The sequence below is a fragment of the Neolamprologus brichardi genome, chromosome 5 (assembly GCF_056152115.1).
Source record: "Neolamprologus brichardi isolate AB-2024 chromosome 5, ASM5615211v1, whole genome shotgun sequence".
NCBI classification, from domain to species: domain Eukaryota; kingdom Metazoa; phylum Chordata; class Actinopteri; order Cichliformes; family Cichlidae; genus Neolamprologus; species Neolamprologus brichardi.
This window is the reverse complement of record NC_142108.1, coordinates 6,219,246-6,243,779: the sequence shown is the minus strand read 5'-3', so window position 1 is coordinate 6,243,779 and position 24,534 is coordinate 6,219,246. Positions and strand designations below refer to the sequence as shown.

At 39.0% G+C, this 24,534-nt stretch overlaps 4 protein-coding genes across 5 annotated transcripts; 3 read left to right on the top strand and 1 right to left on the bottom strand.

Moving 5' to 3' along the window:
* The first annotated feature begins 1,916 nt into the window (after nucleotides 1-1,916).
* Nucleotides 1,917-3,159, top strand: LOC102800125 (red-sensitive opsin-like). Its single transcript, XM_087841189.1, has 5 exons — nucleotides 1,917-2,019; nucleotides 2,334-2,379; nucleotides 2,475-2,640; nucleotides 2,732-2,971; nucleotides 3,061-3,159. Exons 1-5 carry the CDS (start codon nucleotides 1,917-1,919, stop codon nucleotides 3,157-3,159), a joined length of 654 nt encoding a protein of 217 aa, XP_087697315.1.
* Nucleotides 3,160-6,985: 3,826 nt separating this feature from the next.
* On the top strand, nucleotides 6,986-12,558 carry gnl3l (G protein nucleolar 3 like). The gene is made up of 15 exons (XM_006784714.3): nucleotides 6,986-7,084; nucleotides 7,182-7,225; nucleotides 7,783-7,890; nucleotides 7,975-8,091; nucleotides 8,175-8,258; nucleotides 8,956-9,091; nucleotides 9,165-9,268; nucleotides 9,390-9,534; nucleotides 9,724-9,811; nucleotides 10,465-10,642; nucleotides 10,757-10,899; nucleotides 10,989-11,125; nucleotides 11,266-11,432; nucleotides 11,544-11,715; nucleotides 12,460-12,558. The coding sequence occupies exons 1-15, from the start codon at nucleotides 7,072-7,074 to the stop codon at nucleotides 12,522-12,524; spliced, it is 1,701 nt and encodes a 566-aa protein (XP_006784777.2). The 5' UTR covers nucleotides 6,986-7,071; the 3' UTR covers nucleotides 12,525-12,558.
* A 456-nt stretch (nucleotides 12,559-13,014) lies between these two features.
* tfe3b (transcription factor binding to IGHM enhancer 3b) lies at nucleotides 13,015-22,297 on the top strand. Its single transcript, XM_006784715.3, has 9 exons — nucleotides 13,015-13,155; nucleotides 16,147-16,380; nucleotides 16,475-16,699; nucleotides 17,172-17,267; nucleotides 17,955-18,066; nucleotides 18,175-18,231; nucleotides 18,424-18,499; nucleotides 18,651-18,798; nucleotides 20,053-22,297. The coding sequence occupies exons 2-9, from the start codon at nucleotides 16,180-16,182 to the stop codon at nucleotides 20,509-20,511; spliced, it is 1,374 nt and encodes a 457-aa protein (XP_006784778.1). The 5' UTR covers nucleotides 13,015-13,155; nucleotides 16,147-16,179; the 3' UTR covers nucleotides 20,512-22,297.
* Nucleotides 22,298-22,336: 39 nt separating this feature from the next.
* Nucleotides 22,337-23,348, bottom strand: LOC118453741 (uncharacterized). Of its 2 annotated transcripts, none has more exons than XM_087840563.1 (4): nucleotides 23,213-23,348; nucleotides 23,025-23,134; nucleotides 22,715-22,910; nucleotides 22,337-22,611 (listed from the first exon to the last, which is right to left on the bottom strand). In XM_087840563.1, the coding sequence occupies exons 1-4, from the start codon at nucleotides 23,346-23,348 to the stop codon at nucleotides 22,337-22,339; spliced, it is 717 nt and encodes a 238-aa protein (XP_087696689.1). The 2 variants fall into 2 exon arrangements, with proteins under 2 accessions (XP_087696689.1, XP_087696688.1); XM_087840562.1 differs by having other exon boundaries at nucleotides 22,715-22,948; nucleotides 23,030-23,134.
* Between the last annotated feature and the right edge of the window lie 1,186 nt (nucleotides 23,349-24,534).

The following is a 24,534-nucleotide window of genomic DNA, read 5'->3' as shown; positions in this document are numbered from 1 at the left end:
AATAAAAGTAAATCTATATTTAATTAATTGTTGCAGTCATTGTCTGTCTAACCCAAGGAACCTAATACTGTGTTGGCTCCCCAGAGGAAAACATAGTATTTACTTTGCTAGGCTTTAGCTGTAGCTGTTGGGTTGAGCTTAGGGGACTGACTCAGTCATTTAAGACTATCGGTCTGAAGGAGCTCATGTTTGTTTTGCTGTGTATATTGCTTGTTATTATCCATGTTTACACTGAGACATTGCCACATCGCCATTTGACTCAGCAGCTAAATCATCAATAAACAGCAGTTTCCCAGTTCCCCTGCATGCTAATTTCACAGCACTGCTTTCAAAATGGTTGAAAAATAATGGGAAACGCTTTTCTTCCCACGTCCCATAGTTCTGCTCATTGTTCATCTTGGTTTTAATCAGTTCAAAGAATCTTGTTTTGTAGCTATGCGTGTTTTTTTCTGTTAACTTGAAATTTTCATCTTGAGGAAAAACCCCTGTTTTTACATTCATTAAGTCATTAAAAAAAATCATAACTATGGTACGTAACAGTTTCTGTTAAGAAATCTCTGGTACTGGTTTTCACTTGTAACACTTTGAACATTAGATCAATGGCCACAGATGCATTAGGTTCTCCGAAGGCTTACACAGATCCTCCAGTGCTTTTTCCTATATCAATTTAATCACATAATTAAGTAGCTACAGCAATTATCATCCAGTTGTCACATAATTGCATGAGTTATTGTTAACGTGTGAAGTTGGATTTCATAAACAGCGACTTGGAACAGATCTCCCAGATACACACTATCCTGCAGGATAGTGCATCAGACTGAGGACAGAGGGACTTTAGACAGATTGTGTTCAATGCTCTTTGTCAAAAATGTGAAAACACAATTGAATTTGCAACTCATGAAAAGATTTAAAAACACTCTCACGCAGTCTTGTACCATAAAATTACTGCCAGCTTTTCAATTATCAGGCTTTCCCATAACCAAATGAAGTCTTCAATAGCCACCCTCACAGATCCATCGTGAAGTGACTCATCTTGAATGAGCTAGTTCTAAATTTTATCATTTAAGTTACTTATTAGCCTAAAGACAATCATTCAAACAACCAGTTTCATGAGGCTTGCTCATAATGCTCATAAGTACAAAAAGTGTTCCTCCCTTTGCTTGCCACTTGCCATAAGGGCTATGACGTGTGTTGCAGGGTCAAAGGACTGTCAAAGAATCCGATGAACCCTCTATCCGGAGGGATTAAAAGTATCTTACTTCCCTCACAGGTCAACAACTGAAACCTGCACTATTATAGGACCGCGGATCTCCACTTCTCCACTAAAGCTGCTTTGAGAGTGCTATGCAAATCAGGGCTGACACATATACCTGTTAGGTTCCCAGTAGCATAAATATTAAATATTGCAAAGTGTCTGGATTTGACACCTCTCTGTATTCAAAATTATAAGAAAGTAAACATTTTTTTTATAGGTTAAATGGTCATTTGAGAGATATATGCACTTTTATGTTTGTACTTTTCATTTCTACATGGTTATAAACCAAATGAGCCACTAGAGAACTCAGTGTGGACAAATTAGGACACAAAACTGGCATTTATTTGTTGGTCAAAGATCTCGAAACTAATCCTTATCTGAAGTCAGTGGACGGAAATCCACTTTCAAACAAGATTATTCTAGCATTTTGTCTTAACCTCATTAGTTGATTGTTTTAATTACAGTTCAGGGTTATTGCTTTGCCACTGTGCTGCACTGCCAGTAGGCACATCACAGCTATAATTTGATTGTGACCTAATCCAATCATGGGTTTGTGAAGCATAGGTATAAAAGCAAAAGTCAGATCTGTAGCACCAAGCAGCCAAGGAGGTAGCAAGTGACAAGAAAGGCTAACAGCTCAGGACCTCCTTCTAAGAACAGAATGGCAGAAGAGTGGGGAAAACAGAGTTTTGCTGCAAGGCGGTATCATGAAGATTCAACCAGGGGATCAGCCTTCGCTTACACAAACAGCAACAACACCAGAGGTACGGTATCATAGTATTATTCTCTCATGAATTGACCGGCATAGGAGCTTGTAACAAAATAACAAAAGAAACGATTGCTATTTGACTTGCTAGAGCTGGATTCAAAATCAGTCTTTTAGTCTTGAAACAATAATGTCTACTAATGATGCTATATACAGTTGGGTGTGCATTTTTAGGAGTAACTTAAAACTGTTTTGACCAGTGTATGGTGGCATTCTTATTATAGTATTGTTATCTTATTGGTAACAATCCTTTTTATGCATTCAGTTTGGTAACAAAGATCTGGGCTGGGTTTTTTTTTTTCAAAAAATAAACATGGGCTGCAGTTTGGTGTGCTCCTCCCATGTTTGGATGGAGCAGGTAAACTACTCTGCTGCTTCTTTTAATGTCACAAATGCATACAAAGACAGAGTCTTTTAAACATAAACTACAGACTAAGCATTTTCTTGCTTTAGGTACTGGCCTCATGGACTGAAGACTTCCTGTGGACCTGATGTGTTCAGTGGAAGTGAGGACCCTAGAGTACAGTCCTACATGATTGTTCTCATGCTTACTTGCTGTATCCTCCCCCTGGCTATCATCATCCTGTGCTACCTTGCTGTGTGGATGGCCATCCGTGCTGTATGCTACTTTAATTAGATTTTTATAATCTTCAGTTCAGAGATGTGAGAATAGAAGATTTGATCTCACATTCTTGATTTTTCAACCACAGGTTGCCATGCAGCAGAAGGAGTCAGAGTCAACCCAGAAGGCTGAGAGGGAAGTCTCCAGGATGGTCGTTGTCATGATCGTGGCTTATTGTGTCTGCTGGGGACCTTACACCTTCTTTGCCTGCTTTGCCGCAGCCAACCCTGGATATGCCTTCCACCCTCTGGCTGCTGCTATGCCGGCATACTTTGCCAAGAGCGCTACTATCTACAACCCAATCATCTATGTCTTCATGAACAGACAGGTGGGCTCAATATTAACACAAAGGTAAATTTACCCTGTCAAATCTGTTTTCGTTTTTAACATGCTTTTATTTTATTCCTTCCCAATCAGTTCCGCACATGCATCATGCAGCTCTTTGGCAAACAAGTGGACGATGGCTCTGAAGTCTCCACATCAAAGACAGAGGTCTCCTCTGTGGCTCCCGCATAAATATCCATGTTCTCCATTTTGGGGAAAAAAAGATAAATGTTTTGATTTGTACAGTAAATATTTATTGTTTCCTTTTTTCTTTCTTTTTTTTTAGGTAAATATAGCTTTCTCTGGCAAATGAAAAAGCAAAAAAAAAAATACACATAAAGCAAATGAATCATTATATTACTTGTCTTTTTTCAAATGTAAATAAAAATATCAAGCATATTTCAAGCTGTACTGCTGGTGTATTTTATAACTACTAGTGTAGCAATTGTTTGACCACTATTGCTATTTTCACTGGTGTGATTTGGTATTAAGCAGGAGACCTTACAAACATTTGTGTCTTGAAATGCTGTAGCACAAACCTTCACATTTACTATACACTGCCAAAAGCACTTGACTGAATCAGGGAGTCAAAGATTTCCTCATCTTTATTTTCCACCTGGGATATAACTTCACTCAAAAACGGGAAACCACTCCTCTTATCTTTAGCAGAATGGCCAACTTTTTGAGGATTGGTTGTTGGTTTTCTTCAACTGTCGCTGGAAGAAGAAGAACCAAACAAAACTTAATCACATACTATATATTTCAGCTCCAAATTAATGGTTCTTAAAAAATGTTAATGAAACAACAGCAAGGCTAATTCTTAAATTTGTAAGAGATTTACTGGAATCAAAGTTTTATTCATCATATGTTAGAACTGTTAGAAAATGAAGCTAAATAAATAACCGAGGATCAAATAATTCAAAATTTATAGCAGTGAGCTAGTGTCAGATTTCCTTCTTACACGCCCACGTAAAGATAAACATTTGCGTGACTATACCTGAAAAAGTTTATACCAAGAAAAAAGAAGGTTTTTCAATATCTGTCAATCACACGTGCACACAAATCTGATAAAAATAAATACTAGATGTGACATTAAGATGAAGCTATTCACAAGAGAGTAATATTTGGTACACAGATGCAGAACAAAATCACATTTTGCTCACCTAGTTAAGGAAGTTCACACAAACAGCTTGTCTACATTCACATTAAAAACAAAAAGTGAAAAAGTTAACATCCTTAGAGTCATTCCAGGAGCCTTTCACCTCCTCCTCTCCTACATGGAGTTCTTAACTAATGTTGGCCTGTGAGGCAAGTGGACTTGAGGAGTGCACTGATACACCAGATTAAACCATTATGCCAGCTTTGGTAAATCTCACCCCTTCCCTCAAGCGAACTGTCAATCCGGAGAGATTAAAAGGTTCCAGAGCAAACTTGCCAGACGTGAAGGTTTACGGAGTAAACAGAGTCAGACATCAGAGGCCAACGTGAGGCGTTCCTGCTAATCTGATTTGTGAGGATGTGAGAAATTGTCACCTTCATTATCACGGGCACTCACACTACCAGAACATCAAGAAACAGCTGCAAGAGCAACAGTGTCCTCTGATGCCTTGGGTAAAATCTGAACATGCTAAAACAAATACAAATGTGGCATTTAACATGTTATACTATATTAAACACCTGATCCAAAGTCTGGCACAGGACTGTACCCTTTAATGCTACAGATGTTGGGAGAATGGGACTGCCACCAGCAGTGGGTGATGAGGGTCATACAAAGTGACACAGCATGGATGACAAAAATCATATATGCAGGAATAAATAACAATTTTGTGTTTCAACTCATTGTAGGGTGTCTTCCTCTCTCTTGTGCTCATGTTTATTAAAATAATTGCCAACATAGGACAGTATTGCCAGGAGTTGATACAGTTGGTACATTTTTAGTCCCTTTAAAGCATGACTCAGCAGTACAGGCAACACTAACTGAGTAAAAAAAAAAGTAAATAACTGATTTATAACCAGAAATGAGAGTGAAGGAAAATAGGAACTACTTACTGAACAGTTTAAATTGCAACAGCCAACCTCACTAAAAAGTAGAGCAACTTCACAAAGAAAGGCATTAGCAAATATTCTGCATTGGAAAAGAAGTAATAAAGTATTACTAAAGTAATACAATGTCTGACTGTGATTAGTTCAGGTTTAAAAATGGCTTATAACATTGTTAATCTTCAGGTGTACACCTTAAACCCTCACATTCTGCTGTCAGGAGAATAAGACTACAATGTTCCCGAGAGCTTAAAAAACATGACACAGTAGACTACGTTTTTTTTTCTTTTCTTTTAAAAATATTGTTGATGCTCCCAAACTGCTACTTTAAATCAAGAAATTGCGAGTGAACTTACATAAAAAGAAATCTTAACTGCTTTCATTTAACATGCTAATTAAAATTACTCTTCCTTTCTTTAACAAAACCATATTCAGAATTTAATGGTAATTTTCACTTATACTTTGCATATAAAACAAGGTTAATATTAACATGTTTCACGTACCACTACTCTCTACTTCACTGATTCAATTCAGGGTCATGCTGAGGCTGGAGACTGTCCCAGGTGTTATAGGGTGAGAGGCAGGGTGCACGCCGTGTAGGCTGCAATGATAACATGCATTTAATCATGCAAGTCTTTTTATTAAATATGATTATGAATGGACTGCCACTGATAATGCTTTTATTTATTTTATTTTATTTTATTTTAAGGCAGATTGCGAACTCAGAGTTCTTTGCATGCTCAACCTTTCTCAGCTTCAATAGTCGTCCTCTTTGAACTCAGGCCGTTTCTGGGGTTAAGATTGCAAGAGTTTGTTTTGATAACTTGAAAATATCATTATTAGCTATAATAGAAGTAAAATAATGTCTTTATCAGCTATAATAACACTCTGGTAGTGTTTGTTGTTCATAAACAGAAAGAAATCATAATCTTTTACATTTCTCTGTTTTCGCCACATGGTTTAAGAATTACAGTGTTCATTTATTATAACGACTTTTTATTAAACATTTTTTCTTATGTTTTGTTTGTTTGTTTGGGCTTCTTGTTTTTGTTGTTGTATTATTTTAACATGTTCAAAATAAAGCCACATTGCATCTCAATAAGGAGAGATCGTTAGAAGGAACTAAACATGACTTATTGATATACAGAATTCAATAAAGGTATCTGCCGATTAGACTCTGATGGCCCAAAAAAGCACAAATGGAATGACAGGGATTAGGGCAAGAGCCCCGGAGTCTAGACACTGTTGGTAGAGAATAGAGATGAAGATGGAGGCTTGAATTGAGCCTGAGAATCAAGGGGAAGGTGGAGATGGGGAGGAGGTGGGGTGCACGAAGGCGTCTGCAAGGCAGACTGACTGATGAGCAGTGATATTTAAAGTACGCAGAGTGGAGGCTGGTTGGCTTAAAGCAGGCAGCAGCACAATGAGCTTGACAGCGTGGAAAAGTGGAAGTGATGTAAAGCTTAGATTAGCCACCAAACACCTGGAAAGCAGACAGATATGTGACTACAAATCTTCTGCACTAAACTTATGCATAAATTCATTACATTGGTGCCAAAGCAATTTCAGTGAAGACTCTTTACCAGATGCATTTGCGTGAAATGTTGTATAACGGACCTCAAAGTTATGCATTCTGTAGGCCACTGTTTGAGCTGTCTCCTGGTTCCTGATCTATGCATTGTAATGACTTTGGAATTAAGTTAGAATCAAAAAACCGAATGAGAAAAACTATGCTGTCCAAAACATATTCATGAGTTAAAATGCTTAAAACTAGCCCCTGTCTCAAAAGTGCCTTTTTGTTATTTCTTGGTTAGCCCAAAACAGTTTCTGTTATAATTTGTGCATTATAATGGTAATTAGAACATATTACAATAATAATATTATAACTCAAGCACTTAAATTCTCTGTCTACGCTGTCAGTTATTACTTAAATACGTTTATTTTTCTAAGCTTTTATTTCGACATTTAACCGGATGTTGTTGTTGACGTCATCGTGTGCGCATGTCCACCTCCTTGGGACGCAGTACACGTGAAGTCTGAGAAGAGCAAGGCTAGGGTGAAGTTATGTCTAAAGCTAGTAGGTATCCATCAGTTTATAGCTGAAAGTATTGACTCACTGAATGCGTGAAATGACATTTAAACGTCTTCGTTTTGTATTTTTTTGCATTTAACAGAACAGAAACGAGCCAAACGACTCGGGTTCAGTGCGAAGTTTAAGGTGAGTGCTACAAGGCTAATGGTATCTGTCGCTAACTTTTAGTGCTGCTGGAGCAGTCAGTAATAGTTCGGTTGGTACTGAACTGGCGCTGAGAACCGAGCTTCTCAGCACCCGTATGTAGTCGGTGTCACACTTTAAACGTTTTTCGTGTTTTCACCAAACATTTAGGAAACATTTCATTGTGACGCCAAGACAACCAAAAACATTGTAGGCACTACTGGGAGATCTATGACACTGTATAGCTTTCATTAGTCCCTCGGTTGGGAAAGTCACAGTAGCAGGTTTACAGCGGGAAAATGAATAGAGCAGGAATAAATAGATGCAGGATAGCCAAAAACAACTGGACTAAAAGTCATAAAAGTAATAAAAATCAAATGTACACTGTGCATAGAGTATATTGTATTTGAGCTTATCAGTGGTAGTGATTTGTATCTTTACCATGGTTGGCTGCATTTATTATTCAGTGTAAACAAGCCAGTAAAATGAATGCTTTTGCTTTCACGTGCTGTGCTGATGAGCTAAAATATATTACAACTCCCTGTGTGTTTATCCTACAGGCTAAAGATGGAAGAAAGGGGGATGCTTCGGTGCGGAGAAATACAGAACAGTCCCCTGCTCAGACTGTCAAGGACAGCAGAAAACCGGAAGAAATCAGGAAACAAAGGGTACGTCCTTTGAAAGTCTTGGCTGTACCAGATTTGATGGCACATTGGTGAATCTCTCTCTTATGTCACATCTTACTACATTAGCTTCAGGACCTTCAGGAGAAGCAGAAATTGTCTCGAGAACGAGAGCTTATGAAGAGGAGAAATTTGCAAACCTTCCAGAATGACATCCTTCAGCGACAAAGGGAGTTTGAGCAGAGGGTAAGCACGATACTTAGGACTCTAACTGCATACTTTACAGTTTGCTGCTGTGGTCATTACCATATTCTCCTTTGTCCTCACAGGAGACAGAGATGCAGAGTTTAGAAAAGCATGTCAACTTTGAAAATGAGAATTCAAGGAAAGCGTATTACAGAGAATTTAAAAAGGTATGTAATTGCACTGCACACTGGCCTGTATATGGACCACAACAAGAATTAATCTTCTTATTTTAGACTAAATGAAATTTTGACATTCTTTAAAATCACTCTGTATCATTCAGTATCTTATAGCCTGTTTCCTCTAGTACATACTCTGGTCGGCTTGGCTCGACTCAGCTCGGTTTTTAGGGTTTTCCGTTAGGTGGTAATACTAGGTACTTCAGCAGTAGTAGCTGGGTTCTCGGCCTGGCTTCCAAGCAATCTGAGGTGATTCGAAAATGTGACATCAACAGACTGCATGCCACTAATTGGCTAGTCAGAGACATCACTCGAAGAGTCATGAAATAGTCTCTTTCACAAAAATCAAAGCTGTCAGTTTTGAAACTCGAAAATGAGGGAATTGGTTACGCAAAAAACAACACTGTGATCCCAGGGACTGGCAAAACGACATACACCAAGCAGGAGTTTTACCATCGGCTTCACGTCCTCCTTTGTTGCGGTGTTTGTATCACATACAAATGATGTCATGGGACTTTCACTCCATGTTGCTAAAATGACCACGTGCACATTAGCTGGCACCTGGTTGTTATGGAAAATGACTGAACTTGAGTCAAGCCAAGTAGGTACTAGTCAAAAAGGGCTATTAGAAACATGATGGATGAGAGAGGAGTTGACATGAGCGTTATTTGACATGCTGTTTTTTAAGGTTGTGGAGGCCTCTGATGTGATTCTGGAGGTACTGGACGCGCGTGACCCTCTTGGCTGCAGATGTCCTCAGGTGGAACAGGCGGTCATTCAGAGTGGAACGAACAAGAAGATAGTTTTAGTCCTCAATAAAATTGGTAAGAAGGCCACTAACATTGTGCACATCTCATTTGTTTATTAAAATAGTAAATGGTTTTACTTTGGTTCCAGATTTGGTGTCAAAAGAAATAGTGGAAAAGTGGATAAAGTATCTTAGAAATGAGTTCCCCACTGTGGCTTTTAAAGCATCTACTCAGCAGCAGACTAAGAACTTGGTGAGTAGTGAAGCAGTTATGCTCTAATTATCTAGAAATAAAGATTAAATCCAGGCTGTACTTTGTTTTTAAATGTGACTCCGGCATGAACTCTGCACATTATGTCTCCTGCAATGGGAAGAAACGCAGCAACGTTCCAGTGACACAGGCCACCACAGAGCTTCTCAGCACCAGTGCTTGTATTGGAGCAGACTGCTTGATGAAGCTACTAGGCAACTATTGCCGCAACCTGGATATAAAGACAGCCATCACTGTAGGTATTGTAGGTAAGTGCCGTGCCCTGAAATTCTGAGAGCACCAATAAGTTGGCTACAGACTTCAATCTATCTACACAAAATGTCTTCGGGGCCAGATTGAATCAAAGGTTACACACTGCTGTTTTAGTACCAGGTTTTCTTCTTTTAAAGAAAGGTCGAGTAAATAGGATTTTTTTTCGTTCCATTAATGTTTTGCAGGTTTTCCTAATGTTGGAAAGAGTAGTTTGATCAACAGTCTGAAACGAGCACGAGCATGTAATGTTGGAGCCACACCAGGTGTCACCAAGTAAGTACACATTAACATGCTCAACCTGCATGCCCACACTTGTTTTCTAGATTTACTCTTTGACGCTGAAGCGTGAAAGGATTTCCAGAAAATTAGAATTTTTAAAACTTTTTGATACTGGAATGTTTATTGAACCTTCTGACATTTTTTTAAAATATTAAGTTAATACATCTATTATTGTGAGTTTCATGTAATTTTTGGTACATCCTGCATTTTTGTGCATTTTTTTTTTTTTTTTTACTTTTTTGGGGGGTGGGGATCAAAACACTTGCACAAATTTGACAACTTGCTTTAAGTCTGACTTTTTTGATGTAATTGATTATTTCATTCTTTGTTTCCTGAAAAGTGAGTGAACATGAGTCACAGCCTCTGCCCAGATTTAGAGTTTTTATTATTACAGCTTAGGAAAGCTAAAAAAACAAGTTGCATTATGGTAATTAATTAATGTTCCATCATTCAACTTCATCATCTCAGCTATAAAAATAAAAAAATATTTCAGTTTTTACACACACACACACACACACACGCAACCTCAGTGTAGTGAAGGCATACTTGGCAACTGTGCCAACTTTATATGTTCGTCTAACAAGACACAATTATGATGTGCATATTAATCCTGCCATGGTGTTCTTGATGGGTTTTCTGGATTTCAGGTGTCTTCAAGAGGTACATTTGGACAAACACATAAAGCTTCTGGACTGTCCCGGTATTGTCATGGCAACATCAACGACAGACGCCGCAATGATTCTTCGCAACTGTGTTAAAATCGAACAGCTTGTTGATCCCCTTCCACCCGTGGAAGCCATCCTCAGAAGGTGCAACAAGGCACAAGTAGGTCATGCTACCTCTTCAGCAACTGTACTGAATGACAACACTGCAACTGTACTGAGCACTGAATAATAAGTAGTTCAAACAATGGCTTTGGGGGGGGTTTTGGAAACACAGATCATGGAGCACTACGGTGTCCCAGACTTTCATACAGCTCTGGAGTTCTTGGCAATGCTCGCCCGTAGGCAAGGCAAACTGAGGAAGGGGGGGCTGCCGGACACTGACAAGGCAGCCAAGAGTGTACTAATGGACTGGACCGGGTTGGTATAGCTTTTTAAAGTTCTAGAAATGATATTGAAGCAACGCCTCAGTTTAAGCACTGTTAAATTCATGAAGTTATGTTTCTTAGGGGAAGGATTAGCTACTTCACACACCCTCCAGAGACACACACTCTTCCTACACACGTCAGTGCTGAGATCGTTACAGAAATGGGAAAAGCCTTTGACTGGGACGAGCTGGAAAAGGGAAATCAGGAGGTTCTTGCAGGTAAGCAAGTTATAATTAACAGTATCACAGGCAGGCAAATTAAATGGAACATGATGATAATATAAAACCACGTGCTTTGATCATGTAAACCTGTTCAGATAACTTTAGACTAAATGGTTTGTGCTTTCCACTGTGTCCAGAGTCGTCTTGTCCTGACATTCAAATGGGATTCTGCATGGAAACCACTGGGATGACACAGGGAGGCCAGGGCGAGTTGCACTGTGATCTGGGCTTGGAAGGAGGATCAGTGGAAGCATCATCCTCGAAAGAGGAAACTGAATCTATGGAGGATGATCAGGATCCAGAGGTGAGAAGCAGCAGTAGCCTTAAATTGTGGGTGAATTATAGAATATGATGACTCTGAATGCTGTTATTCATCTCACTTTTTATTTCTGCTATTTTGTTCATCTCAAAACAGTTTGGACCAATGACAGTGGAAATAAAATCACAGAAAAAGACAGAGGTACCCGCAAAGGATGCTGCATCCAAGGCTCCGGATTTAAAGAATATCTTGAACGTGGACCCTCTGCTTCAGGGTCAGGCACTCCTGGCTGCAGGCAAGAAGAGGAAGAAGCTACAGAAAAGAGCTGGTTTGTGCAATTATTCATCTCAGTGTAATACTAATACTCACATTTTAGATATTTTAGAACTGCTCCATAAATCCCGTTGACTACATTCAATTCACTAATATAATTCACATCCTTTTTAAAACACTGTGGAAGTAATGATTCATGGGTCTGTGTTGTGTCCTCTGGCACTGTTTCAGCATTGTTTATTGATGATTTTAACTGATAACTTATCGAGTGCACCGCAATGCTCTGCACAGACTCAGATAAAAGCAGTAAAATTGATTGGACCGTGCCTCACAGGACAGCTAAACAGTGATCAAAAATATGATAAGAAACCAGCTCACAGCTTTTCTTCATTAGCCAAGTCAGTCATGATCACAATTCAAAGAAGTATGCATTTCATTTCATTTAATTATTGTGTTTGTTTTGATATTAGCAACTTTCTTTCATAAACCATTGTAAGTAAAAAGTAGAAAGACATCCTGAGCTAAGATCAGAACAAATCTATCAAGCGAGTTGGGTTTCGTCACAAAAATGTCGCTATACAGAGATAAAATTATTGATGTGTTTGGAAAAGAAACCTCTGCTGCTAGCAGTTTGGTCAGCACAGAAAGTCGTGGTACCAACCAGCTCCTCAGTTTTTGTCCAAAAGGTTGCTTGTATGTGATTTGTGACACTTTTAGCATTTTTGTTTTTAAAATTTATTATAGAAATGATCTAGATTTTGCCCTAATGCTTTCTGGTTTCTTTTTATTTGCTCTGCAGACAAACTTGCCACCAAACTCTCGGACACATTGACATCTGCAATGGACTTCTCATTTTCAGAGTAAAATATTACCAAAATAAAATGATGAATTTAATGAATCCATTTTGGTGGTTTGTCTTTCTTTGACATGGCTATTATTGTTGTTGGGTTAAACATGTGCCACAGTGAACCTGAGAAAAATTGTTTCTGAGTCCCTTAATACTTTCTTTAGAACTTTAAGGTTTTTTTTGTGTTTCTTTCTTTGTTTGTTTGTTTTTTTTACGTCGTCCCTGGTAGATTATATTCCTGTTCAGACACTGGGTATTATAAATATTACGATTTGAATAGTTGTAATATTATTGATGTAATACTTATACTAAGAATTACGTCTTTACTTTTTTTAATAGCTAACCTCTGCGGAACTATTGGCAGACTAACGTAGATTAAAATGTGTCACATTTATGAATTATAGCAGCACTTCAATACTATAATAAGAGGACACTTTGTTCAAGATATCGTTTTGAAAATACAACTTTAAAATTAACAAGTTCCGGGTAAGTTGCGTAAGATGACGTAGGGCCGTCGGTCTGAGGTAAACAACGGTAGAGCGGAGGCTAGTGACTATCAAGTTAGTTTTCACGGATCTGAAGAAATGGCAAAGAAAGCGAAGGACTCAGTGGATGTGTGGCTGTAACTCCTCCTACACTAATCAGATAGTACGTATCTTTAATCTGAAATAAGGTATGTAGCTGTGTAGCGTTAGCTTGTCGCAATTAATGAGGGCTAGCTAGCTCAGATTCAACTTCCTATTTTTACTTGGCCGTCGAGGGGTCGTACGAGTACTGAAATAGCACTGCCTTCAGCTAAAATAGCAACCTTCTAACAAGTGGACTATCACTGGATAGCTTCAAAGTAAATAGTATACGATGGAAATTCTAGCTTGTATTGCTTGTCCTCACATAACGTTGATCTGGGCCCGTTAGCACCACTGAGCTGTCAAATGAACGCCGCCAATTCATGACGATAGAACCTAGCTCGCCAAAAATAGAAATTACGAAAAATGTGTAAAGTAAATAGCAGCCTCCCAACTGTCTGTCTAAATGGTTCCAGAGTTAACCCATTTAAATGATGTTGTTAAAAATGAATTGGATCTTTTATGTTGTAATGGGGGAATATCTGTTAAGAAGGTAGGCGACCACTATTTCAGTTTCAGTTTTCAGTTTTATTTGTCATATGCAAGTTAGCACAGGTCAACATCGCAATGAAATGTATTTGACGAGCAGAAGACAGTCACTCAGCAGAATGGTACAGTAGAAAAAAATAAAATAATGGGATATTGCACAGGAAGGAGCAGCAGTACAAACTAAACAGTACAAAAGTACGCGTACGCCTGCCGTGCGGCGAGTAGGCGGGGTCTGTACTCAGTCGGCCTCGACCAAATTGTCGATGTACACACTTCAAGCAACAATGCAATCTTAAACTTATCACTACGCTCGCAGAAAATAGACAAAGGATGATCACGGGTATTTTTTTCCCCATCTGTGGTGTTTTTATCTTGTCAGTGAGTAATGACACGCTGACAAGATAAAAACTGTTGATCTGTGACAGTTCAATGCCTTAAAGTGACACCAACTCCCTTTGGTGTTCTGCCTAAAAGTGATTTCCGGTATTTGCCAAAAAATGCCCATATTTAAACTGCTGTAAATGACATGTTGGCCTATAATCTATGAAACATATGTTATATATATTTATCTTAATATATATGAGATATATTCTTAACTTTGAGCCACAAACAATATCCCCATCACCAGGTAGAAGCTGCAATCCAATCCGTTTTTGACAAAGTGACTTTTATATATAATTTATCTATCTAGCTAAACACTCTCACTGCCATTAAAAAATATCTTTTTAAAGAGTGATCTGGGCCAGAGGGTATCAAAAAGGAACAATATAACATAACATTTTTTTTTTTTTTTTTTTTAGTATGACATTTTGTTAACTTTTGTCTGTTTTTGTTTTATACTTTGTCATTCCCGTGTGAAGCACTTTGTGGTCTTTTATCTAGAAAGGTGCTATATAAATAAAACTTTACTTGCTTAATATTTCTGCTAATTTTCATCAGAATAAGTGTCTGTTTCTGCAAACATATTTTAAGTGGCCAAATTCATAAAGTAATTGCAAAAGAGGTAATTTCTTTATTATATATACACCCACTCCATAACTCATGTTGTTTACAGTAATTTCACTAATATAAGCATAGACATCATGATCAATTTTGGGTTAACAACACTCTTGGGACACTCCCAATAGGGTTTAAAAATCTGGGACTTTCCACCAGTTGCTCTTGGAACTGAAGAAGCTTGTTGGATGAGAGGTGAAACATCAAGAAATTTAAAGAAGTCCAGTCACTTTTCTTTCCAAGCTCCTTACAAAGAAATTACACATAAAAAAATGCATGGAAACATCAAAAACGTTTTGGCAGATGGTCACTTTTTGGCATAACGCCCATCTGATGTTTTTCCTTTTTTGAGAAATCACTTCTCTTGTATGGAATTACTAAGGTTTCAGAATTTTCTGCAAAATATCTGTGTGAGTGTGGTGTAATAGAATATCAATCCATGTATGTTTAATTACATTTGTTTAAAATATAATAATTCTGAAGTATTCAGATGTGCAAAAAATGGTGTACTAATCTATGTAAATATATATATATATATATATATATATATATATATATATATATATATATATATATATATATATAAAGTGCCAACTTGGTCTAATACAAGGTGCTGGAGATGTAAACAGATACACATATTTGCAGATCTGCTGTGGCTGAAGTGCAACAAAGAAATGTAAGCAGCAGACCAGTTGGCCTTTTTAAGTTGTCTCCAGTTCTTGGGCCAAACTACTTTGTCTTTTCAGCCATTAATATTTATATATGCACTTATATGCACACACATACTTTAAATGCACTTCAACAGTTTTCTGTACACTTTTAAGCATGCACTTGGAGAGCCCTTAACAAATGTACAAATCTTTGTGCAAAAACAGGCTGAGATACAGTTACACAATTCTTCACATTCGTAAATAATTCTGTTGCAATAGTAACCTTGTAATGCTCATTGGGACTGCTGAGCATGGTTGAAACAAGATCTATTTGAGTCTCCTGTGTCTCTGAGTAACAGATAGAACTGTAGCGGACATAACAGAGGGTACATATTAAAAAAAAAAGGGGGAAGTGAAAATGAGAATAAAGAAGTCGGGGCTTGAAGAAGCTTTAAAGGCAGCAGATTAGAGAAACTAGATTTTGTATAAGTACCATTGTAACTAAGTAACAGTCCCACTACTAATTCAAGATCTTAACGTATTTAAATGACTGATTGAAAACCAACAGCTTTCGGGGGTGTTGCAGTCTTACTAATGGTGTTGATTTGTTTGGCATTTTAAAGTAATTTGTTAACATTTTTAATAAAAACAGTTTTGTTAAGTTGTACAATTATGTGTTGAATTCTACAGGTCATATCACAAACTTCTGATGGCTTTGGAATTTAATTACTCAGATTATTTCAAACCAAACTAAGCATTTTCTATGTAAATGTATTTTAGACCTGGCAGTGACATCTGGAATTCTCATCAGAATATTAAAGTGTAGGATTCTGATTTGTGGATTGAGTGGTGTAATAACAATCCATGCTGTCCTACAGGTCCATCCCTAGATCCCCGGATCCGTCTCAGCCATGTCGTCACGTGTGTTGCTGCGGCAGCAGCTGATGCGGGAACAAGCCCAGGAGCAGGAGAGACGCGAGGCTCTTGCTCAGCAACAACAGGCATCTGCCTCTCAGCTTCGGGCCACCAACTCAACTCCAGCTATCTCTGTCACTCTGCCACCTAATGCTGCCCGGCCCCCTCCAGCACAGGTGCCCGTGGAGGTGCTGAAAGTAAGAGCGACCTGTTTTGTTTTAAATTTTTAGCACTGTGTGTGTGTGTGTATATGTCAGTCCACCAGCCCCTAACAGCTGTTTGAATGATCAGGTGCAGACCCACTTGGAGAACCCCACCAAGTACCACATCCAGCAGGCACAGAGGCAGCAGGTGAAGCAGTACCTCTCCACCACTCTGGGAAACAAGGCGATTCCTCAGACCTTGTCTCTGTCCCCCGCCCCCCAGTCCAGTTCTGCCCCAGAAGTGGCCCCTACTGCCTGCAGCGCCCCTAATAGTCCTATGGCGCTGCTCAACATTGGCTCCAACAAGGAAGAAGTAAGGGGAATTCCAACATTGATACCAGTAGTTAAATTTCCTGTGTGCGAGTTTCATTTGATGATACAGCAGATTACATAACCTTTTCAGTAGTTTCCTTTTTGGAAACTTCCAGCGCATTTTTGTGGGGAAGTTGAATATCTGTTGCTCTCTTCTTGCTCGATTAGCTTGTGTTTGCTCTGTAACAATGTGCCCAAAGGTCCCACTGTGAGGATTGCATGCCCTTTGCTGTCATACTCTCGTTGGCCTTTCGTCACAATAAGATGTTAAATACTGCACCGGCAGAATAACCGTGCCAGCACATCTCATGCACACATCACTGTCTTCCAAATTAGGCCTCTTTAAAGCTCTCACATTGGGCTCAGATGTTTAGTGTTGCCACCTGGATTGTTTTTATACAGTGTAAATACATATTCATGACTATCACACCATTTACCTTCTGCCACGTTTGTCTCTTTGTCTGTTTTTCTAGATTGACGATGTGATCGATGACATTATTAGCCTTGAATCCAGTTTTAATGACGACATCATCACCTTGATAGACTCAGGTCTTCAGCTGCCTAGCACGGTATGAAGAACTATGCATTTATTGTTCTCTCCTGAACTTCCTTTTTGAAGGTTCCTCTCCAGTTTAGAGCTTCTTCTTTAATAGTGCAGTAACAGAATAACGCAGACAGCTCCAAGTGAGTACCCTCTGTGAATGGGCGGTCTCTTTCATGTGTGGAATTCTGAAAGTTGTAAGAGCAAATATACACTTCTAGCACTCGGTTACCATTCGTCACAGAAGTGTTTCGTGGGCAGGGTAAAGCGATCAGTGGATACAAGACAAAGAGAAGTGAGACAAAGTCATAAAAAGTCATAAAAAGTACACGGCCAGGTCAAGAAGTAATCTGCAGGGAAGAAACAGGTTTCCAAAATTTCACCGCAAAGCAAAAAATGAGGATTATGGTGATGATTTTGGAGGGCAAGAAAAAGAAGCTGACTGAGGTAAAAAGGCTTTTTCTGATTTTTTGAATTGGCACTGGGTAGTCTTCATCTTTGATATGCAATAGAACATAAATGGTGGGTTTTTTCTTTGCTGTCATTATGTAGCAGCCATTTCTTTTTGATAGCATCTGTCTGATCCACAGAAACCTGCTTTGAGTCTATTTTGAACTCACATAACCGATTGCTCTAAATTAAAGCAGCAGCATTTGCTTCAGAGTAGTCAGGTACTATTTAAGACCTATATTGGAACATGTTGTTTGTTGTGCAGCTCCCAGGAAACCTTTTGGATGTGTACCATAGCCCGGGAATGGCAGCGCCTACTCTTACTGTCAGCAACTCCTGCCCTGCTGATCTTCCAAAAATTAAAAGGGAAATTACTGGTATAGTAACTTCCTTTTATAAACACGTGTCTTGTTTCATTTATTTATTTATTTATTAATAAACAGTTTAGCTTTTCGTAACATGAACGCTAACATTTTGTCTGTCAGATGCAGATGCCAAAGCAATAATGAAAGAAAGGCAGAAGAAAGACAATCATAACCTCAGTAAGTCAAACCTTTGTTTGAGATCATTTTTTTTAACTTCTTGTTTGAATATGATTACAATAAAAATATAGACCGCAATGCAGATTCAGAATCACAACATCCTATTTACTTATTCGTGCACTTCTGCTTAATACCAGCTGATTGTTAGAGGTAACCTTGTGTGCCTTTGCTTCCTCTCTTTGTTGGTTGCAGTTGAGAGGAGGCGTCGATTCAACATCAATGACCGCATAAAGGAGTTGGGCGCTTTGATACCCAAGTCATCAGACCCGTAAGTGGGATATTCATTTTCCACTGCACACATGAAGTTACACTGTTTGAATTTTAATGCCTTGGGGGCCACACATGCGGCGTATAAATCGTAATCATGTCCTCTGCTTCTGTTGTCTTTCCTGTCTTTACTGACATCGCAACAATGGCAGAGAGATGCGCTGGAATAAAGGTACCATTCTCAAGGCTTCCGTAGACTACATTAGGAAACTGCAGAAGGAGCAGCAGAGAGCCAAGGATGTTGAGATGAGGCAGAAGAAGCTGGAGCAAGCCAACCACTCCTTAATGTTACGCATCCAGGTCAGTGTTCAGTTCAGTTTTATTTATGTAGCGCTGTTTTACAGGAATGGTTATCTCAAAGTGTGTTTTGTTGTAAGATGAAGACGTTAGTGAGAGAATCCTGACAATCGGATGAGGCTGTATGAGAAAGCTCCATTTTAACAGGAAGAGATCTCTAACAGAACCAGACTTGACAATGGGCAGCCGTCTGCCATGACCAGATTGCAGTCATGGCTTTGTTGGGTCGATGTGGTGGGTTTGCAGTGAGGTCATGATATGACTTGATCTTCGAGGGCTTGCTAACTGTGGATTTTACAGCCATTAAAAACAAATATCTACTATGGACATCTCTTGAGTTCCATCTTCTGAAGGCTTTTCAGGGAGCTTTCAGAACAGCCTTATAATAAGTAATAGAATAGTGCATCTTAGAAGCTTATGTATGAACAAGTATTTCAGCATCACTCCGAAAAAGGATGCCTCCGATTTACTCGGCAGAGAAAAGATGGCTTTCTTAATTTGCACAGCAAGCCTTTAACAATTTGCTTTAATTTTTCAACATTCTTGGTCAAAAATAATCGATTCTTCAGAGTGTTACAGGAGGCCAAGGTAGTGCCATCCAGACTAAGAATGCGTCTAAATAGGAATGGATCTGAATGGATGTGCCTGGGGAACAATGGTGCATAATTCCTTGAAAGTCAAAGAAAATCAAAAGCCGTTTGTCCACCTTTGCTGTTTAAGTGTAGACAGAAATGTAAGCGGGGCGTGAACTGTTTGTCTTCATAAATGTAGTGACTTCCACGTCCTTGGCCCTGCTCTGTTGTTGTCTTTTCACTCATATTTTTTCTAAACAAAGAAGGTCTTTGTCTTGCTGAAGAAATGTCTGTGTAACTGTCGTCACTACTGTAATACACACAGTAAGTCTGTGAAGTGTCTGCACTCATCCTGTTGGTTTACTCAGACATAAAGTTTGCACAAAGTAGGTGAAATCCACAAAATGTTATGTTTGCTTTATTTAGTTGTCATCTAGTTCTCAACTATTTATTTTTCTTCCTTATTGCAAATTTGGATCAACCAAAAATTCAGACTTGCTTTGTTCCATCTGTGTTTCATCTTATTTAGACAGTTTTTTGGGTGTAAAGTTTAACACGTGGAATGAATTTTTCAATGGAAAAACATAAAAGGAGCTATCCAATATAGGAGTGCAATAGATTATGCAATAATGACATGAGTGATTTCTGGGCATCTGATTAGAAAATATGCTGTTCTTGTTTTCAGGAACTGGAAATGCAGGCACGGCTTCACGGCCTCTCAAACTCCAACAGCATCTCTGCTCTGAGCTCCGACCCCTCTCTGCTCCAGCAGCAGTCCACAGTTCCACAGAGCAGCCAGTCTCTGGCTCCCAACACGGGAGGAGCCTCCAACCAGAACCTCCTTGGTCCGGCAGCCATTGGGCAACCTTTGCCTGCCTCCTTCCTGTCCCCACCCTCCTCAGACTCTCCCGCCGGACTCACCATAAGTAGTCCGCTGGACCTGGGCAGCCTGAGCTTCGCTGAGCTTGATGACCCCCCGGCCTCCGTCCTCTACTCCGATATGGGTTTGGGAGACATACTAATGGATGACGGGTGCACTCTGTCTCCAGAGAGGATTGGCGAGCCGCTGTTTTCTCCTTTGTCACCGGGTGCCTCTAAAACCAGCAGTCGCAGGAGCAGCCTTGAGATGGACGAGGATTTGTGATGATTTGCGTGTGGTCAGAGACTCCGTAGGGACAAGAATGTCAGGAAGTGCAGTTTATCCTTAAACAACTATAGCCTATTTATACAACTGCACAACTGAACTTTAAAAAGTCAAATTTAACTATAATTATGAACAAAACTAACACCAGAAGACAGCAAATTTTAATTTTTGTTTGTTTGTTTGTTTTTTGCTACACAAATTCATTATAATTGTTCCTGTTTGGAGCCAGTCAGACATCAGATGATTATGTCTGAGTTTCTGAATGCAATCTTAGTATAAAATGCAATATTGTACAATAGGGGCATGGACCTAGCATTAAGAAATGATACATTCTTAAATAGTTGTTAAGATTTCTTCAGAGATTTTAAGAGGGATATAAGGTTTGCTTGAATTTATTATATGCATATTTGTAGGGAAGAAAGCTGTGAGGTTTCTTTTTCGTGACAGGACATGTTTGGCACAACTAACTTGTCAAGAAATGCCAATATATAGTATATATTTCATGCGTGTGTGTTTTTTGTTTTTCTTCAGACTGACTGGAATCAGGGTTTGTTAAAAGCAGTTGCATACTCATGCGTGTTGGGTTGTATCACCAGCAACTACAGAAGGGATCTCTGTAAAAAAAGTGAATTGGCACATTGTGTAGTAGTTACAGCACATTGTAAATAAGAGTCTTTTATTTTGAGCAAGTTCTTTGCACCTTATTTTATGGCAGTCTATGCATTTTAAGAAAGCTCGTGTCTGTTTTTATTACTACTACATACAGCGGACAGCTAAGGCCCAGGTCGCATGTATTTGTAATAAAACCTTAAAGGCGGTGAAAAAAATTCACATGCTGCTGCAGCTAGTTAGCCAAAGCAGGATTTCTTCCAGAGTAGCTACAAATTACAAATCAGCATTTATATATATATATATAATTTTCTTTAATACATTCACTCAGTCAGTGGGAATGCAGAACAATTTTCTCCTTTTACAAAAGTACTGTAGTTCATTACATTTTTTTTATACCTGATAATTTGATAAGTAGTTTCTGCAGACTAATGCGTGTTGTCAGTTTGTCTCCATTAACTTTGGTAATCACTGAGTAATTTTTTTAACCAGTTAGCATGTTCTAATAAATATGTGGGGTGTGTTTTTTTTTTGTTTGTTTGTTTTTTTTGGATGATGAAAAGTGATATAATCTAATAATGGATTCCTGCTCATTGTAGTCTGAATTCAGCTGGCTCAGACCTCCTTTTTTAAACCAACCACTAGTCTCACTTCTGTTATAACAATGTATGATGTTTTGTTGAATGAAACCTCAATGCAATTATTATTCCATTAAATAGTCACAAACGTTAGAAAGGGGTTTTTTTTCATCACATGCTTACCGAACCTTGTGTACAGTTAATGAATGTGTGTTTGAGTATTTTTGTTTTTTCTAACACTGATGTAAAGTTTTTAGTTAAAACAGCCAAAAATATATTTAGATCATAGCTTTGAGTGGCATTGATTGGTGGTTACAATAATTTTTTAAGCTCTCCACTGATCGTTCAGAGCGTTGGAGGTACCTTTCAGCTTAAAGCAGCTCCACTCCATCACTCAGCGTTGCTCGTCGTGTTCCCGTAAATCACAGAGTAGAACTTCTTTACTTATTCAGCTTTTACTCTTCTCCACAATATTAACCCTGTCTTAACCAGGCATATACACAGTGACTCATACTCACACCGACTGTTAACTACAAACTAACATGTCTTGTCCCTGCAATTTGGCTTTGAGATTTTTAACAAATAAATGATTGCCATCGGTTCGTGTGTGGATGTGCTTTATTTTCTGGCAGCGGGCGTCAGTGGTAAAGCATCTGAGAGATTTCCATAGCGAGGTCCAGGCATTCTGTAGCTTGGAGGCACAAGTCGCACAGCGAACAGTCGCTCTGGAAGCAGCGAGAAACACCCAGACACCCGCAGAGGTTGCAGTGGTGCATCACCCCCAGGAGAGGCTCGCAGTCGTAGAAGGACGAGCACAGCCACCAGGCGCACCCGTTAACTCCCCTCAGCGTAGACAGGATGCAGTCCAGGGGGTGGCAGAAGAGACAGGCCATGAGGATTGCAGCACAAAGGTCTCGCATAGAAGAGAAGGGTTAGTGAGGAAAGATGCAGAGAGAAAACAGATATATGGGAACAATAAGATGAAATAGGATTTCACTAAAGTTTATTGTCCTTACCCTCTGCTCCTGGGTCAGTGTGAGCAGAAGTGGTTTTAAGGCTTTCTTGGCTCTTGCACTTTGCTTTGGGTGGATGGTTCAATTCATGGACTGTGCTGGCCTCCAGAGAGGACGGCAGCAAGGCGCTGCGAGGTTTTGGCTGCTCCTTTTCCACAGATTGTGGACTGCAGATAGATACTGCTCTGGTCACTCCTGACTTTGGTATATTTTGCATGTTGCATTTTTTGGGAGCTTCTGTGTGAGACAGAAGAAAGTCTTGTGAAAACATTTTTCAGAGGAGAAAATTACACATAAAGAACTCGCAGGTCACCGTACCTACTGTTCTATGGGGGAAGACATTCGCAGAGAGGTCCACTGAAGATAATTCAGTGTTCTCAGTGGAGATCTGCTCTGAAAAACTATTGACTTCAATCAAAGATTCTGGAGGCACAGAAACAAGGAGGAATCAGGTTACTAAGCATGTGTGTTTTCATTATTATCTGTTTCATGTGAGCATACCTGTAAGGTCTGCAGTGGAGTCACGTGTAACGGGCAACTTTGAGGTAGCAGGCAGTGGATCGTGGAGCTCTGCTTTGTCAGCATTTCTATCGTACGTTTTTTCAGTCGTATCTGCAGATTTGAGCATGTCATCCATCGTTGCAATCACTTGAATGTGTCTTTGTAAAATATGGAAAACGATGTTTAAATTACATATTTAATTAAAGATTATAGCGGTGATTATTATGTTTAGATCATTTCTCCTCTTAAACTGGAATAGATGACTTTGTAATGCTGTAATGAAAAGCCTGTGCCACTACCAGAGAGCCCGAGTCTCTAGCTGAGGTTTCGTAGCTGTCAGTAATGAGTGGACATCTTGGGAAGTTAATCTATTATTTATCTCCATTTTAGATACATTCATAATGTAGATGAAAGCTAGTACACTCATATCCTGACAGCAATATGAGGAAGTGAGATCTTGAGTTTGCACTCATTAAAAATTAATTTCTTGAAGTAGTGCTTACCTTCTTTGACATTTTTCACACAGAACATTTTATCCACATTTCTGCTTTTTGATGAAATTTATGAGAGAGACAATCTACAAGGTGAGGTAAGGGCGCGCGAGAATAAGTAAAAAACAATGTGTCAAAAGTAACATATTTAGATTGGTATATTTAATACATTTGAAGATTATTAGTCACAAGCCATAAATACTTGAACACTGTGCTTTGGAAATCTGTCAGCATCTACAAAGTCTCCTTATTAGCTTCATAGGAAACAAGGCATACTTACATTTCACAGCATTTTGTAGAGGACAATCCAACACGCAGCCTTAATCACATCTCTCAGTGGTGGAGGTGTAACTGCTGCCATCGTCGTGCACAAGCTCTCTCTGTCTCTCTCTCTCTTTCCCTCTCTGTGAGTGTGTTTGTGTTAGGTGAGTGGGGGAGACACACCGAAAATGTATATTGCTTATGTAAATAACCTTTTACGTCCTACCTAATATTAGTGGTACTTTTATACTACTGTAGTGCCTACATTTACTATTAATAAGTAAATCTTAACAAGAAACCGTGAAGCTGTATTATTGTATCAGCCTATCAGTGACTAAATGGTGTGTCAACCAATGACTGAATACATATATATCTCAAAAGAAAGAACAAAAACTCAAAGTTTAACACTTGATAGGAAAAGACAGACTGCTGGAACGTGGTATCATTAGCAGGGAATGCAAACAAGGAAAAGAAGCTGAAGTATGCCAAGTTAATCAGGTACTGGACTGAAAGTCAGGGGCAAAAGGTTTGATGGAGTGATGACTCCAAATTTAGTCTAAATCATCATCC

Excerpts from the sequence above, each read along its gene's own strand:
- tfe3b (XM_006784715.3), top strand. The coding sequence starts at position 16,180 with ATGTCGTCACGTGTGTTGCTGCGGCAGCAGCTGATGCGGGAACAAGCC. Across the intron at positions 18,232-18,423 it reads GAAAGACAATCATAACCTCA|TTGAGAGGAGGCGTCGATTC; the intron begins GTAAGTCAAACC and ends TGTTGGTTGCAG. Across the intron at positions 18,799-20,052 it reads CCTTAATGTTACGCATCCAG|GAACTGGAAATGCAGGCACG; the intron begins GTCAGTGTTCAG and ends TCTTGTTTTCAG.
- gnl3l (XM_006784714.3), top strand. Across the intron at positions 7,891-7,974 it reads AAGAAATCAGGAAACAAAGG|CTTCAGGACCTTCAGGAGAA; the intron begins GTACGTCCTTTG and ends TTACTACATTAG. Across the intron at positions 10,643-10,756 it reads GAAGGTGCAACAAGGCACAA|ATCATGGAGCACTACGGTGT; the intron begins GTAGGTCATGCT and ends TTGGAAACACAG.
- LOC102800125 (XM_087841189.1), top strand. The coding sequence starts at position 1,917 with ATGGCAGAAGAGTGGGGAAAACAGAGTTTTGCTGCAAGGCGGTATCAT. Across the intron at positions 2,380-2,474 it reads CCCATGTTTGGATGGAGCAG|GTACTGGCCTCATGGACTGA; the intron begins GTAAACTACTCT and ends TTCTTGCTTTAG. Across the intron at positions 2,641-2,731 it reads TGTGGATGGCCATCCGTGCT|GTTGCCATGCAGCAGAAGGA; the intron begins GTATGCTACTTT and ends TTTCAACCACAG.
- LOC118453741 (XM_087840562.1), bottom strand. The coding sequence starts at position 23,348 with ATGGATGACATGCTCAAATCTGCAGATACGACTGAAAAAACGTACGAT. Across the intron at positions 23,135-23,212 it reads CTCCACTGCAGACCTTACAG|AATCTTTGATTGAAGTCAAT; the intron begins GTATGCTCACAT and ends CTGTGCCTCCAG. Across the intron at positions 22,949-23,029 it reads CTTCCCCCATAGAACAGTAG|AAGCTCCCAAAAAATGCAAC; the intron begins GTACGGTGACCT and ends TGTCTCACACAG.